Source organism: Trichosurus vulpecula, chromosome 9, assembly GCF_011100635.1.
Source record: "Trichosurus vulpecula isolate mTriVul1 chromosome 9, mTriVul1.pri, whole genome shotgun sequence".
Taxonomy (NCBI): domain Eukaryota; kingdom Metazoa; phylum Chordata; class Mammalia; order Diprotodontia; family Phalangeridae; genus Trichosurus; species Trichosurus vulpecula.
In genome coordinates this window covers 37588127-37602786 of record NC_050581.1, presented here as the reverse complement: position 1 = coordinate 37602786, position 14660 = coordinate 37588127, and the positions used below count along the sequence as shown (strand labels likewise).

At 37.9% G+C, this 14660-nt stretch overlaps 1 protein-coding gene across 3 annotated transcripts in view; it reads right to left on the bottom strand.

Annotated features, from left to right (window-relative positions):
• DOCK8 (dedicator of cytokinesis 8) overlaps positions 1-14660 on the bottom strand; it is a 312866-nt gene that overhangs the window by 197443 nt on the left and 100763 nt on the right. For all 3 annotated transcript variants that reach the window (XM_036737707.1, XM_036737708.1, XM_036737709.1), the window contains one exon: positions 11111-11182. In XM_036737707.1, coding sequence (XP_036593602.1) covers positions 11111-11182 — 72 coding nt within the window. The remainder of the gene's footprint in view (positions 1-11110; positions 11183-14660) is intronic.

Below are 14660 nucleotides of genomic sequence, written 5' to 3'. Positions count from 1 at the left end.
AGTGAGAGAGGTAGTGATTTTGCTTAAGGGAGTTTGTTTCTGGGGAGACCTGACAGAGGGAAGGCTTGGAGATGGCAGTGCTCTCTGCATTAGTAATATGTATAGACTTCTTTATTACTATGATGGATTTGGCTTTCTGGTGTTTGAATAAATGTCTTGGTTTCATCTTCAATGAAGAGAGTGTGATATATCTTGATAGTGATTCAAACCTGGAAATACTCTGGTGTATTCATGGCAGCCTCTGTGGGTATCACATTGGTGATATAATTGGTTCTGTTTGTGCAAACCCTTTTAATTTTATGTAATCAAAACTATCTGTTTTACATTTTATAATGCCCTCTATATCTTCTTTGGTCCTAAATTCTTCCCTTATCCATAAACCTGACAAATGAACTACTCCATGTGTAAATCATGTGCCCATTTTGACCTTATCTTGGTATATGCTGTGAGATGTTGATCTACATCTAGTTTCTGCCATACTGTTTTCCAGTTTTCCCAGTAGTTTTTGTCAAATAATGAGTTTCTGTTCCAAAAGCTTGGATCTTTGGGTTTATCATATACTAAATTACTATGGTCATTTACCATAATGGAATCTGTACCAAATCTATTCCACTGATCCACCACTCTGTTTGTTAGCCAGCACCAAATTATTTTGATAATTACTGCTTTATAATACAGTTTGATATCTGGTATGGCTAGACCACCTTCTTTTGCATTTCTTTTTTCATTGATTCCCTTGATATCCTTGACATTTTGTTCTTTAAGATGAATTTTGTTATTATTTTTTTCTAGCTCTATAAAATAATGTTTTTGGCATATAATTGGGCAAAATAGCTCCTAACAACTGTCCTAATTTCTTCTTCATTGGTGGTGAATTCACCCCTTTCATTTTTGATACTAGTAATTTGAGTTTCTTATTTTCTTTTCAAAATCAAATTAAACAATAGTTTATCTATTTTATTGGTTTTTTCATAACACCAATTTCTAGTTTTATTTTTTAGTTTAATGCTTTTTTACTTTCAATTTTGTTAATCTCTCCTTTGATTTTCAGGATTTCCAATTTGGTGTTTAATTGGGGATTTTTAATTTGTTTTTTATTCTATTTTTTTTAGTTGCATGTCCAATTCATTGATCTGTTTTCTCTTTATTTTATTGATGTAAGCAATTAGAGCTATAAATTTTTCTCTAAACTGCTTTGGCTGCATCTCCTAAATTTTGGTTTGTTGTCATTTTCCTTAATGAAATTATTGATTGTTTCTATGATTTGTTCTTTGAACCATTTTTTAGAATTAGATTATTCAATTTCTATGTAAATTTTAATCTCTCTTTCCATTATTGAATGTTACTTTTATTGCATTATGATCTGAAAAGGATGCATTCACTATTTCTGCCTTTCTGCATTTGGCTGTGTAGGTGCCATGTACTGCTGAGAAAAGGTATATTCCTTTCTATTCCCATTCAGTTTTCTCCAGAGATCTATCATATCTAACTTTTCCAGAATTTTATTTACCTCAACTTTTTTCTTGTTTATTTTTTGGGTAGATTAATCTAGTTCTGAGAGGGGAAAATTGAAGTCCCCCACTAGTATAGTTTTATTATCTATTTCCTCCTATAAGTCATTCAACTTCTCTTTCAAAAATTTAGATGCTTTACCATTTGTGTGGTTGTTGTGTATGTCATTTGTCCTTCGTTCTTGAGGAGGACCTTGACGTCAGGGAGATGATGACATGACTTTCAATTGACATTGATTTGAGTGAGGGAGGGCTGTGCAAGGTCACCAGCCTCACTTTCTCCTCCGGAGCCATATGGGTCCAGTGACCAGATATTGATCAAGATGACTGGAGATGTCCCAGGATGCAGTGGGAGACCTTGGACCTTTTAAGCTAAAGTCTTTCCAGGTTCTCACTTTGAGTAAGGCAATGCCCACCATTTGGTACATATATGTTTAGTATTGATATGACTTCATTGTCTATGATACCTTTCAGCAAGATATAGTTTCCTTCCTTATCTCTTTTACTTAGATCTATTTTTGCTTTTGCTTTGTCTGGGCTCAGGATTGCTACCCCTGCTTTCTTTGCTTCAGCTGAATCATAATAAATTCTGCTCTAGCCCCTTACCTTTATCCTGTGTGTATCTCTCTGCTTCAAACGTGTTTCTTGTAAACAACATATTGCAGTAGTCTTCTCCAGGATCTTTTGAGGTCTGTATTTGCTTTCTTTCAGTCCATGAAAGATATCAAGTTTTTGATGTATAATTTTCATCACCTAAGTTGTGTCTTGCTAGGTAGTAAATTGTCATAGTCTATAGCAAAGTGCTGCAGTTTTTGTCCATTCCTTGCATTACTTTTAAAAAAAATTATGAGAGGATACATGGCATAGTGGCAGGGAGCCAGCCTCAAAGCCAGAAGACAGGGGATCCAGTCTGACCCAATTTGTATAGTTTCTGCTATATGCTATATAGCATTTGTATAGTTTCTGCTATATGCAAGGCACTGTGGTAAGTGCTTTACAATTATCTCATTTGATCTTCACAACAATCCTGGGAAGTAGGTGCTAGTCAATCAATCAATCAATAAACATGTATTATTCTACATGCCAGGCACTGTGCTAAGTGCGGAGGTGGCGGGGGAGATACAAAAAGAAGCAAAAGGCAGTCCCTGCCCTCAGGGAGTTTCCAATCTAATGGAGGAGCCAACAAGCAAAAAAAAAAGTATACAAAGTAAGCTATATTCAGGATAAGTAAGAAATAATTAAAAGAAGGAAAGCCCTGTTATTAAGAGGGGTTGGGGAAGGTTTCCTGTAGAAGGTGGGATTTCAGTTGGGATTTAAAGGAAGTCTGGGAGGTCAGTTGTCTGAGTGGAGAAGGGAAAGTGTTTCAGCCATAGAAAATACCCGGAGCAGAAAGATGGGAGTATCTTGTTTGTGGAACAGCCAGGAGGCCAGTGTCATTGGTTCAAAGAGTACTGGTGGTGAGTAAGGAGTAAGAAGACTGGAAAGACAGGAGAGAGTGAGGTTATGAAAAGTTTTGAATGCTAATGGAGGCAACAGGAGTCACCGGAGTTTGAGTGAGGGGGTGGAGGGTGTGTATATGACATGATCAGACCTGAGGATAAATGGAGGATAGATTGGAGTGGGAAGAAACTTGAGAAAGGCAGACCCACCGGCAGGTTATTGCAATAAGCCAGATGTGATGAGGTAATGAATGCCTGCCCTAGAGTGGTGGGCACGTAAGGTGGTATATTCGAGAGATGTTGCAGAGATGAAATCGACAGGCCTTGGCAACACCTTAGATATGGTGATGGTGGTGGTGGTGTGAGAGATAGTGGGGAATCCAGGATGACCCCTAGGTTACCAGCCTGAGGAACTGGGGGGATGATGTTGCCCTCTGCAGTAATAAGGAAGGTCAGAGATGGGGAGGATTCAGAGGGAAAGATACTGACTTCTGTTTTGGACATAGTTTACTATGTCTACTGGACACAAAGTATGAGATGTCTGGAAAGTACATAGAAATGTGAGACTGGACGTCAACAGAGAGACTGGGGCACCACGTCTGATGCATGTGGACTGTGCGACACTGGGTGAATCATTTGACCTCTCAGTGCTCTCTAACCAACTCCAAGACTATGAGTTGCAGAGAAAGTGATGATGTGCACTATCATAGGGAATTGGCTCACCTGGGAACCATATATACTAATAGAAGCACAGCTTTGGTCCCTTTCCCTATCATTACTGTTATCCTGTGAACTGGGCTCAATTTTGTGTATGAATGTTACTCAGTAACAGCTAGAACAGAACTGATGGCCTTGTTCAAGGCCTACCATTTTGGCAGAGCAATAGAGGGCTGCCTGGTCTGTTCCAAAATCAACACTGTAACTAACCAATTCTAGCATCTATTGTCATTATTATACATGAGATCATATTATACATGAGATATGAAACAATAATGAGAGTCCATAGCTCTGCCACAACAATGCTGTGAAAAGCTATTAATGCAAGTTAAAAATAGAAATGTGATCCTGAATGGATAAGGAAGATGGAGGATTCTCTACTAACCATGGAAGAAGATGAGGGACATTTGACTTTAATCTGTCACTAGAAGCTTTTTTATGACCTTCCCTCAACTATGAATTATAGGAATATCATAAAGTCAAAATTGTTAATACTTAGAAGTATTACATGGTGCCAGCATTTACAGAACAGCTGTTTAGAGTAAAGCGCATCCACTCACCCAACCAGCTGATCCCTTCTCCTAAAGGAGCCAGGAGGGAAGACCTGCTGTTGATCAGCCACTTTAACATAAGCAGCTGCCCAGTAGCCACACTTTCACTACTTTCCTACCATATAATCTAAAACAATTGGCTAATTTAATTTAGGTGCATTCAAAGTTCCTCTATGCCATATAATAATATACCCTTTATAAAAAAGGTAAAATTATCTGGGTTGTGCGGGTTATTTATAATTATCTTGTTTTATTCTGAATATTTCATTTTTATCTTAATAATTTTTGTACCTATGATGAGCAGGGTCCTCCAAAGTATGTGTGGGAGGAGATGGAACCCTGAGGCAGGCCTGGGGCAAGGGCCCTGATTTCTTCAATTTAAGAGTGGTACCAATACAGAAATTTATAATCTAACTGATGAGGTGGGGTATGTACATAAAGGAATAACAAGGAGGCATATGCTAAGCAGTAGTAATTCCTCTGGGAGTTCAAAGTGTGGTGGACGCCAGGGAGGAGGGTAAGATGAGGAGCAGAAGCTTCCTAAAGGAATTGAGACTTGAGCTTTATTTTGAAGGAAGTATTACATCTTAGACAAATCCCTCCTTCAAGCTACAGAGCTCATCTCCTTTGGCACAAGAGTGTCAAGGCATGTATGTACTTGTGTTGTATTAGCATGTGTCCTTTCCAAGAGAATGCCAAAGTATAGATCCCAGGGAGGAGAACAAGGAATAGAGATGGTGCTAGTAGAAGCAAAAGTAGGCAAAAGGACAGATATACACACATCATCCTTCCATCCCAAAAGCCTATTCTCTCCTAAGAGGAAATATAATCCTAGTATCCACAAACCTAGTATCCACAAATTCATAAACTTGCAGAATTGCCTTAGAGGGCAGCTAATCGGCCTTAGTTTTCATTTCCAGTCCTCAATACTGTCCTCTTAAGGAGAAGTAAATTCAGATAGAAATGGTTTCCAAAACCTTCATTCAGAAATACAGTAGGAATTGCTTCCTATATATGACTACTTTGTGATAATGTGATTTTGATGAAGGATTTAACATTTGATTTTGATTGTGACTAAACACAAATGTAACCCAAGCCCCAAAGCCTATTGGCACGTGATTTTTTCCTCATTGGTGGATATCAATGCCCCACACCTGCATGAGAGGCAGAGTGGAGTTGGGAAAAGTGGGAGAGAAGAGAGATCTAGTCTCTTCAGGTTCTTTTGGCTTCCAGCTTTGGGAGGGATAATGCGCAGTTTCAGCTTCTCCTCAGGTCACTGAAGGGAGAGAAAGACTCGGGAAAGAAGCTGACATAGGGAACTTCTATCATGTCCCCATTCACAGCTTGTTGCCTTAGGGACTTCAGGGAATTTCTCTTTTGGATGAGATCTGGGACTCTTTCTCTCGGGTGAGCTAAGTTATTTTACTCCTAAAGGGACCACTCATTCAATTCGTATTTTTCTAGTATACATTCCTACATGCATACATTCTCTGATTTCTGTTTTGCTAGCAACTTGAAAAAATGGGCTTCTTTGCTACTTGCTATGTGTGTTCATCGTGGAGCCAGCATTTGGTAAGGAGTCAGGTCTTGTGTATAAAGTTTGGGGGTCCCTTTCTCCATTAGGAAATAGAGAGCAAGAGTTTAGCTTAAACTTTAAAGTTACTTTCCTTGGACTACTAGTAATATTTAAGGGAGTAGATAGCTAGAATTCTAGCCTGGTACCCCTTCTCTCTAATGAGAACAGAGTGTCTAGGCTCCCCTCCCGGCGGGAACCAAAGTCTCCATTGGAGAAGGATATGAGAGAGAGATGCTACCTATTCTGACCTCCCTAGGAGACACTCACACATGACACCCCATGTTCCACAACTAAATAAAATCTCTGGGGTTGTTACAGATTAGCATGCATGGCTTTCAAGAGAAATGTGATGAAAAAAGACAAGTTCCTCTCAGTGTAAGGCATTTCACTCCATGCAACAGACCTGCCCCTTCCTAAAGACATAAAAAGTTATTTAATTGTATTTATTTGTCAACACATTCACAGTATGATGAACATTAACAATGACATTTATGTATCCCTTGGTGCAGAATCTAATAAACACATCGAAAGCTGTTCTGATATGTTTCTATACACAGAGGCAGCTCACATGACCCAGAATTATTTCATATTTTTTCAAGAAGAGAAATGTCTCCATGCAACCTTTATTTATTTTCACCAATTTAATTAAAGTTTGAGAGCATTGTTGTTGTGAAGGCTTTTCAGTCACGTCCAATTCTTCGTAACCCCATTTTGGGGTTTTCTTGGCAAAGATACTAGGAATGGTTTGCCACTTTCTTTTCCAGCTCATTTCCACAGACAAGGAATAGAGGCAAACAGGGTTAAATCTCTTGCCCAGAGTCATACAGCTGTTAAGTATCTGGAGCCAGATTTGAATTCGGAAAGATGAATCTCTCTGATTCCAAGCCCACCACCTAGTTAGTTATTGGATTGCTGAGAAAAGAGGGCAGCATGAAAATGTTCCACTTGGTCTGCTAAGGTATTCTCTAAATCTATTGAAATTCGAGTACTAATGTTCATTGACAACACTTGGCAATCCATTGGTTTAAACAATTGAACAGAACCTTGGATATGGAGTCAGAAGAAGATGTAGGTTTAAATGTTAACTTAGTCATTCACCAACCATGTCACTTTCAGCAAGTAAGGACCTCAGTTTCTCAGTTTAAGAGGTGGGACTAAATGACCTCTAAGGTCCTTCCCAGCTCTAAAATCCTATGATCCTATATAGACCAGGAAAATGGAAGAAACTTTCCTAATCAAAGAGGAGAGGAACACAAGGAGCATTTGATTTTAATCTACCACTGGAGGGTTTTCCCTTGTCTAAAAACTTTAGGAATATTGTACCACAAAGCCAAAATCATTAATACTTATAAGTACCATTCAGAGCCAGTGTTTGCAGAACACTTATTTAAAATAAAGTTCACCCATTCAGTCAGCCAACTGGGGTTTAAACATTATTTTTTTTGACCTTCCTACCTTTTAACAAAGGCAGGGAAGTAGAAGAGGGGAGAGTCAAGATAGTGATTAGAATGGGGGTTGGGGGCAGAGAAGGGAGGAGCGGTAGATTTCAAGTTAGCCCATGGACACAAAGGGACAGGTAGAGAGTGAGGGGGAAACGGATCATAACTAAATGGATTCAACCAGTTGAATTCATCCAGGAATTCAATTTGTGTAACCAAACAGAAAAGGAGCTCTTTTTACATCCTCTATTCTAATTTTACATGTCTTACTGATACCCTTGTAAATATATAACTACAGGTTCATCTGCAACTTAGGGACAAATAGTACCTAACTCCATCAATCTCTGTTACAGAGATTTATTCCAGATAGATACTTTTGTGTGCTTTATTTCTAGGACGTAGAGATGGCAAGAGTGATTTGCCACCCTTTAAAAGTCTAATATTAGGAAAATCTCAACTTGCCAATTCAATTAAATGAATAGTAAGCACTCCAAGTCTAGGACTCTTTCTTTTTCACCAGGCCATGAACGTAATGACAAACATGCAGTGACAGAAAAGACAGACACATCTCAGGCCAGGGGTAGGTATTGTGACTGAGAACTCAAAGTTTTCAAGGAGTTCATGCCATGACTATGAATAGTCTTATTCGGGTCCATGAGGCTTGTGTCCAACTCTGTGACACCTTGTGAGGTTTTCTTGGCAAAGATATTGGAATGGTTTGCCATTTTTTTTTCTCCAGTTCATTTTATAGATGAGAAAACTGAGGCAAACAGGGTTAAGTGACTTGCCCAGGGTCACACAGCTAGTAAGTGTCTGAGGCTGGATTTGAATTCAGGAGGATGAGTCTTCCTAACTTTAGGGCCAGCACTCTAGCTACTGTGCTACCTAGCTGCCCGGAAAAGGTTCTCAAGCAACTCATTCAACTCTTCATTATAAACTTGGTCAATAGGAAGAGAGAGGGTCTAAGTGGGCCATTTTATAACACTTTATTACTAAACCTATCTTCCACTTGTCTAGCATTTGATTCTTTTCAAGGCAGTTTCACATGCATGATCTCATATGATCTTCAGAACAATTTTGTTAGGGCATAAGTCACCAGTCAATTTAATAGATGAGAAAGCTTAAGGGAACTTAAATGACTTCATAAATCAATCAGTAATTATTTACTAAGTTCCATACAAAGACAAAAATTAATATCTCGAGCTTTAAAGAGTTTACATTCTTCCATTGGTCATAATTCTTCTTTGCAACTTGACTATTGTGTAAATAAGTTTAATGTGAAAGTTTATGTAGAATCTATATCGGACTGCTTACTGTCTTGGGAGGGGCGGAAGGGAAGAAAATTTGAAACTCAAGAACATGTAAAACTAAGCGTTGTAAACTAAAAATAAAAAAATCTAATTTAAAAAAAGGAGTTTACATTCTGTTGGAATGTGATCAGTCAGTGGTAGAGCTAGGTCTGCAGTCTACACCAAATCCTAGAAAGGTTGCCTTCAGTACGGCGCTTACCCTCACTCCAGATCAACACATATTCCAGACTAATAGCTGCTTGAGTATTTGTAGGAAAGCAGTTTTATTCGCTTAGGGAAGAGCCAGATTATTAGATTCCCTGATATATCTTAATGGGAGTCGGGGATGACTACAAAATGAGAAATGGAAAGCAAAAAATTATGCTTGAGAACCCCGAGATCATAGGATCCCAGATCTAGTGTGAGAAAAGACCTCTGAGGCCATCTGTTCAGCACTTCTTAAACTGTGGGTCCAGATGTGTAACTGAATGTGGGGACTGAAAAATTTGGAGACAGTAAAAGGTTTCTGAACAAGCAATGACCAAAAATTAATTCAAAATCCAATGCATAATGAATCCGAGGTACTTCAGGCAGGGCTTGGCTGTGTAGCATCACTCAATTTCACTGCAGCCCTGGTTCTGAACACACAACATGCGCACTTTGTACTACTCATGATGTTACACCACACAACACCAACAAATACTCCCTCAGATGTGAGACTATTGTCTTTGATAAATGGTCAAATTACACGCATACCAAGGAATTGTTTTAAAATAAATTTCTTTATGATTTATTATCAGTAAATGTTTGATTTGTATATACCTACATACCTGGGGCTGCATAAAAATTTCTTGGGTGAAAAGGGGTCATGAGTGGAAAAAATTTAAGAAGCACTGATCTAGTTCAATCACTTCATTTTATATTTTACAGTTGAGGAAACTGAGGCCCAGAGAGGTAAGTGACATGCCCAGTGTCACATAAGTAGTGTCAGAAGCAGGCTAGGAAACCAAATCTTCCAACCCCAAAGTCAATGCTCTTTTCACTGTACCATCCTGTTTTCTCCTTGTTAGTCCAGGGTTCCAGCTATCATCAAAAGGGTCACAAACATTTTTCTGTTTTTCTTGATTTCAGAATTTAAATTCTAGAGTGGCTATGGCAGGGAAAATCAGGGATGGAAAGCAATGACCACCCAGTGGTATCAAGACAGAGGAAGAAAGAGTCTTCAAAAATGGCCTGAGTGGCTATGGAGAAGGAAAAGCTACCAATTCTCGGAGTGCAACAAGGAGAAAAATTGTGGTAATTGACAGGCAACAGAAAAACCTTGCTTTTTTTTTTACTCTTCCTCCTTTAAGTAGTCAGGGTCATAGGATCAGGGTCAAAGTCATGAAGACACACAGTCATCTCATTTTTTGAAAAGCTGGCAAGCATTTCATTTATTTGGAGAGTACTGGCTGGTCATGTCAAAGCTGCTCAAGGCCTTGTCAAGAGAAATACCCTTCAAATACTTCAGGATCCTGACACATTTGGTAATTAAAGTCATTAATTTTCCTTGTAACAAAAGGTCTAATATTGGGAGCATGACTGGAGCACACTATCTGCCCTGCCCTAAACACAAGGTGCATTGGGACATTTTCACACAACAGATTGTTTGGCAGTGACTGAAAAGCAGAGCATGTTGTTTTTTTAGAATTATCAGAAAGGATGACAGCAATAAATTCAGGAGGATAGCTAATATGATATTCCAAACACTGATAGTTAGAAAAAAATGAATTGCCTCCAAAATTTCATAAAATGTCCCACGAGAATGAACAAATAAAGAACTTCTGACACTGAACTTAAATTTCCAGCTATAAACTGTAATTTTAATGGGTACAATTCAAGTTTTCCACATTCAGTTCAGTTAACTCTTTGTGAGCCCATTTGGGGCTTCCTTGGTAATGATACTGGAGTGGTTTGTCATTTTCTTCTCCAGCTCATTTTACAGATGAAGAAACTGAGGCAAATAGGGTGAAGTGCTTTCCCCAGAGTCACACAGTTAGTGAGTGTCTAAGGACGGATTTGAACCTGAGTCTAGCTTCCTACATATAACTGAAGATGAACAGATATCTGAGGTTTGGTCCTTTTTTGGGGGAGTGTAGACATCCTTCTTAAAAGTCACGTGTCTCTCATTTACTAAAAACAATGCCCCTGCTTAAATTACACCAAAAACTATAATACTAATCCATGCTTTCGTTCATATGGATTTAAGAATGTTTGACTCCTCCATCGTCTTCTGGATAAACTACATATTTAACTTATTGAATAGAATCGCTGCGGTGGTAAAGAAGATCTCTGGACAGTAGGATTACAAACCAAATATAACATTTAAGCATTACTGTTGTTTAAATGGTATCTATTAGTTTGGGGCAACAGGCATCTTAAACAACAAAAGAATATGAAAGAACACAAGGCCCGAGTTTGCCAAAAAGGTTAATTTAGTTTTCCATTCATGCTTTTACTGTGGTAGCTTAGAAGAATCCCTTGGAATTCTTCAAAATAAAAACAAAACCAAAAGACTCTCCTCTTTAGTACATAAAGATGAAACTTACTTTCTGTTCACGATTAGCCACTCCCGAATATATGTCTGAACACAGTCTCTGACATGAGGATCCAGTTCAACCCTGAGGAAATGGAAAATGAAATTAAAACATGTCATCACTTGGAAGAGACGTTGCCAGGCCTGAGGATAAGACGATTCCACAAACACAATGTCACCCAACTCAGTGTCTTCCCCCAAATTCATTTCACCAGATGTGAACCATTTCTGAGGGAATGCAGAAGAAGTTTAATGAGACGACATACTTATTTCATTCTTTGGGGAATGCCATGATTTGTAATGCTCATGCTAACTCTACTTATTCCTGTAGACATCCTGGTGTAAGACAGAGGAAAGAAACTATGACCAATTACTAAAAAAAAATTAAAAAGCCATAATAACCCATTTTTTTGTAATGACTGAGTTTGAAATCCTTTAAACTATACAAAGCCTCGTTAGGATATACAAATTTTGCTTTCTTTAAAAAGTGAAGAAATATAATCATCTCATTCTTTAAGGAGCTGGCAAGCATTTCATTTGTTGGGAGACTATTAAATCTGGCTGTTCATGTCAAAGCTGCTTAAGGACTTATCATGAGAGATACCCTCCAAATACTTCAGGATTCTGACACCTTTGGTAATTAAAGTCATTAATTTTCCTTGTAACAAAAGATCTAATAATGGGAGCATGACTGGAGAAAAATGGCACCGTCTACACTGCCCTAAACACAAGGTGCATTGGGACATTTTCACACAACAGATTGTTTGGCAGTGACTGAAAAGTAGGGCACTTTGTTTTTTTAAATTATCAGAAAGGGTGATAACTATAAATTCAGGGGGATAGCTAATATGATGTTCCAAACACTGATACTAAAAAAAATGAATTGCCTCTCTAAAATTTCATAAAATATCCCATGCTGTATAAGCAGCATCTGAATTAATTTGAAGACATTTTCAAGCAGGCTTTTCATCCCATTAATTCCTTTTGAGGAAAATTAACTATAAACCTTTATACAAAAGAAATAAAAAAGTAAATGATTCCCTACCATGGGTGAAAATAATAGCAACTACCCACATTAAATTCATAGTTCAATAAATGTTCTGACAATGGGGTAAAGCAGATGATATGGACCACAATCTGTCTGCTCCTCAGGATATGACCATTTCCAAAATACTACAGAGGGTTTTGAAAGAAGTATGTCAAGCAATCTGACAGTATGAAATCATTTTTTTAAAAAAATAAACTCTTTGACCTCAAAATTCCATTGTTTGGAATAAAGTCCGAGAGGGTTATCAAAAACAACCAAAAGGGGAGCTCTGGGTTCAAAGATTTTCATAATAGCATTATGTATAATTAGAAAAAACAAACCCAAACCGAAAAGCTGGAAACAACCTAAATGTCCAACAATGGAGGAAAGGCTAAGTAACTTGTGGGACATTAAGGCAACAAATCTGTGATGTGAGATTAAGACCAACACATATGAGGAACGAAAGTACTTTGGAAAGACCTTTATGAGATAAAAACTCCTTTTTAAAAACAAAACTAAAAGAATAGAGTACACGCTAATTACAATCATATGAGGAAAAGTAAATGAGTATGAATAGACAAAGAGTCCTAATGGGAACTTAGAGGGAGGATGTTTTATACATTGAAACTAATTTAAATACAGTTACTAAACAAGTTTAGTTGCCCAGGGTGCTATTCAATGTTGTCTCTAATAAGATACTTAAAACACAAAATTAGGTAAAGTTTCCTTCAAATTAAACCCATTATAGAAATGGGGAGAAAATTTGTAATTCAAACTCTTATGAAAATTAATGCTGAAAATGAAAAATATTAAATAAATAATGATTTAAAAAAGCAAATTAAACCCATTAGTGTGAATGACAATTGTGTATTTTGATAACTGAAAGCAAAAGGTGACGGAGCAACACAAAGGATCTGCTGACCCCATCAAGCTGGAATTGAATAAAATCTAGAACGGGCATTCTGATCCTACCGATATTAGGTAAGAAACTGTATTTCTCAATCTCAAATCTGAGTCTTTTTGGTGGGAGGTGAGAGGAGTGGGAAAGTTGAAATATACCTTCCTCTGATATGAAGACAATAAGAGCCTCTATTTCACTGATAAAATGTAGGATGCATCTAATCAAAGTATGATAACCATGATACATAAGGAAGCAACATGAGCACAAGGTGTCCCAAAACTTTTAGTGAAGTTTTAAGCTTTAATAACTTCAGAGATATAAATGCTGTCAATTTCCAAAAAAAAAAAAAAAAAACCCCTAACATTTGAAAAGTTAATTATTATTGATAGGTTTCTTATTCAAATTCAATATAACCACCATCTTGTGCTATCCATTATTCTACTTCATTTTTTGAACTTTGCAAAAACTTTCATCAGTCGCTGCTCAGCAACTGAAAGGATTTCACTTGTAATCCTGGCCTTAAGATCGCCTAAAGAACAAGGTTTTAATACATACAGGACACTTTTGATGCGACCCCACAAGAAAAAATACAATGGAGATACAGCAGCCAAGCAGGAAGACCTTCTCAACTGATCCACAGGTCTGACAAAGCGTCATCCAGAAACTAGCGCGTGTGCCATGCATGCGGCTAGGTGGCACAGTGATAGAGTGCTGGGCCTGGGGTCAGCAAGACATCCGTCCTGAGTGCAAATCCAGCCTCACACTCACTAGCTATGTGACTCTGGGCAAGTCACTTAACCCTGTTGGCCTCAGTTTCCTCATCTGTAAAATGAGCTGGAGAAGAAAATGGCAAATCACTCCAGTATCTTTGCCAAGAAAACCCCAGATGGAGTCACAAAGAGTTGAATGTGACTGAATAATGATTAAACAGCAATGATGCATGATGTTGGGGTGGAGCGGGAAACCCATTTCATTAGAATTAAAATTTTAAATTTATCATTCAAATTCAGAGAACTAAACGAATATTAAAAATTAAAATAGACTTTCAAACAATGTTTTTGTACGTTTGTAGCATTTGCATTTCTGAAGTTATTAATGCTTAAAACTGCACTAAAACTTTTGGGACATACAATATTTAAGACCCATTTCCCAGTGATTAAAAGGGCAGCTAGGTGGCACGTTGGATAGAGTGTTGGGCTTTTAGTCAGAAAGACTCATCTTCTTGAGTTCGAATCCAGCCTCAGACACTTACTAGCTGCGTGACTCTGGGGAAGTCACTTAACCCTGTTTGCCTCAGTTTCCTCATTTGTAAAATGAGCAAGAGAAGGAAATGGCAAACCACTCCAGTATCTTTGCCAAGAAAACCCCAAGAGGGGGTCACAAAGAGTTGGACGTAACGGAAATGACCAAACCACGACCAAAGGGAAATGAATGAATAATTTTAAAAAGACTTGCAAACTATCAATAACCATATAAATAGGTCACTAATCATAAATCACTAATAATCAGAGAAATGGAAATTAAGAGAACTCTTGAGAGTTCGCTTCAAACACCTCAAATCAGCAAAGGCGATACAAGATGGAAGAGCTGATGTGAGAGGGGCTGCAGGAGGGCAGACCAAGCAATATACTATTG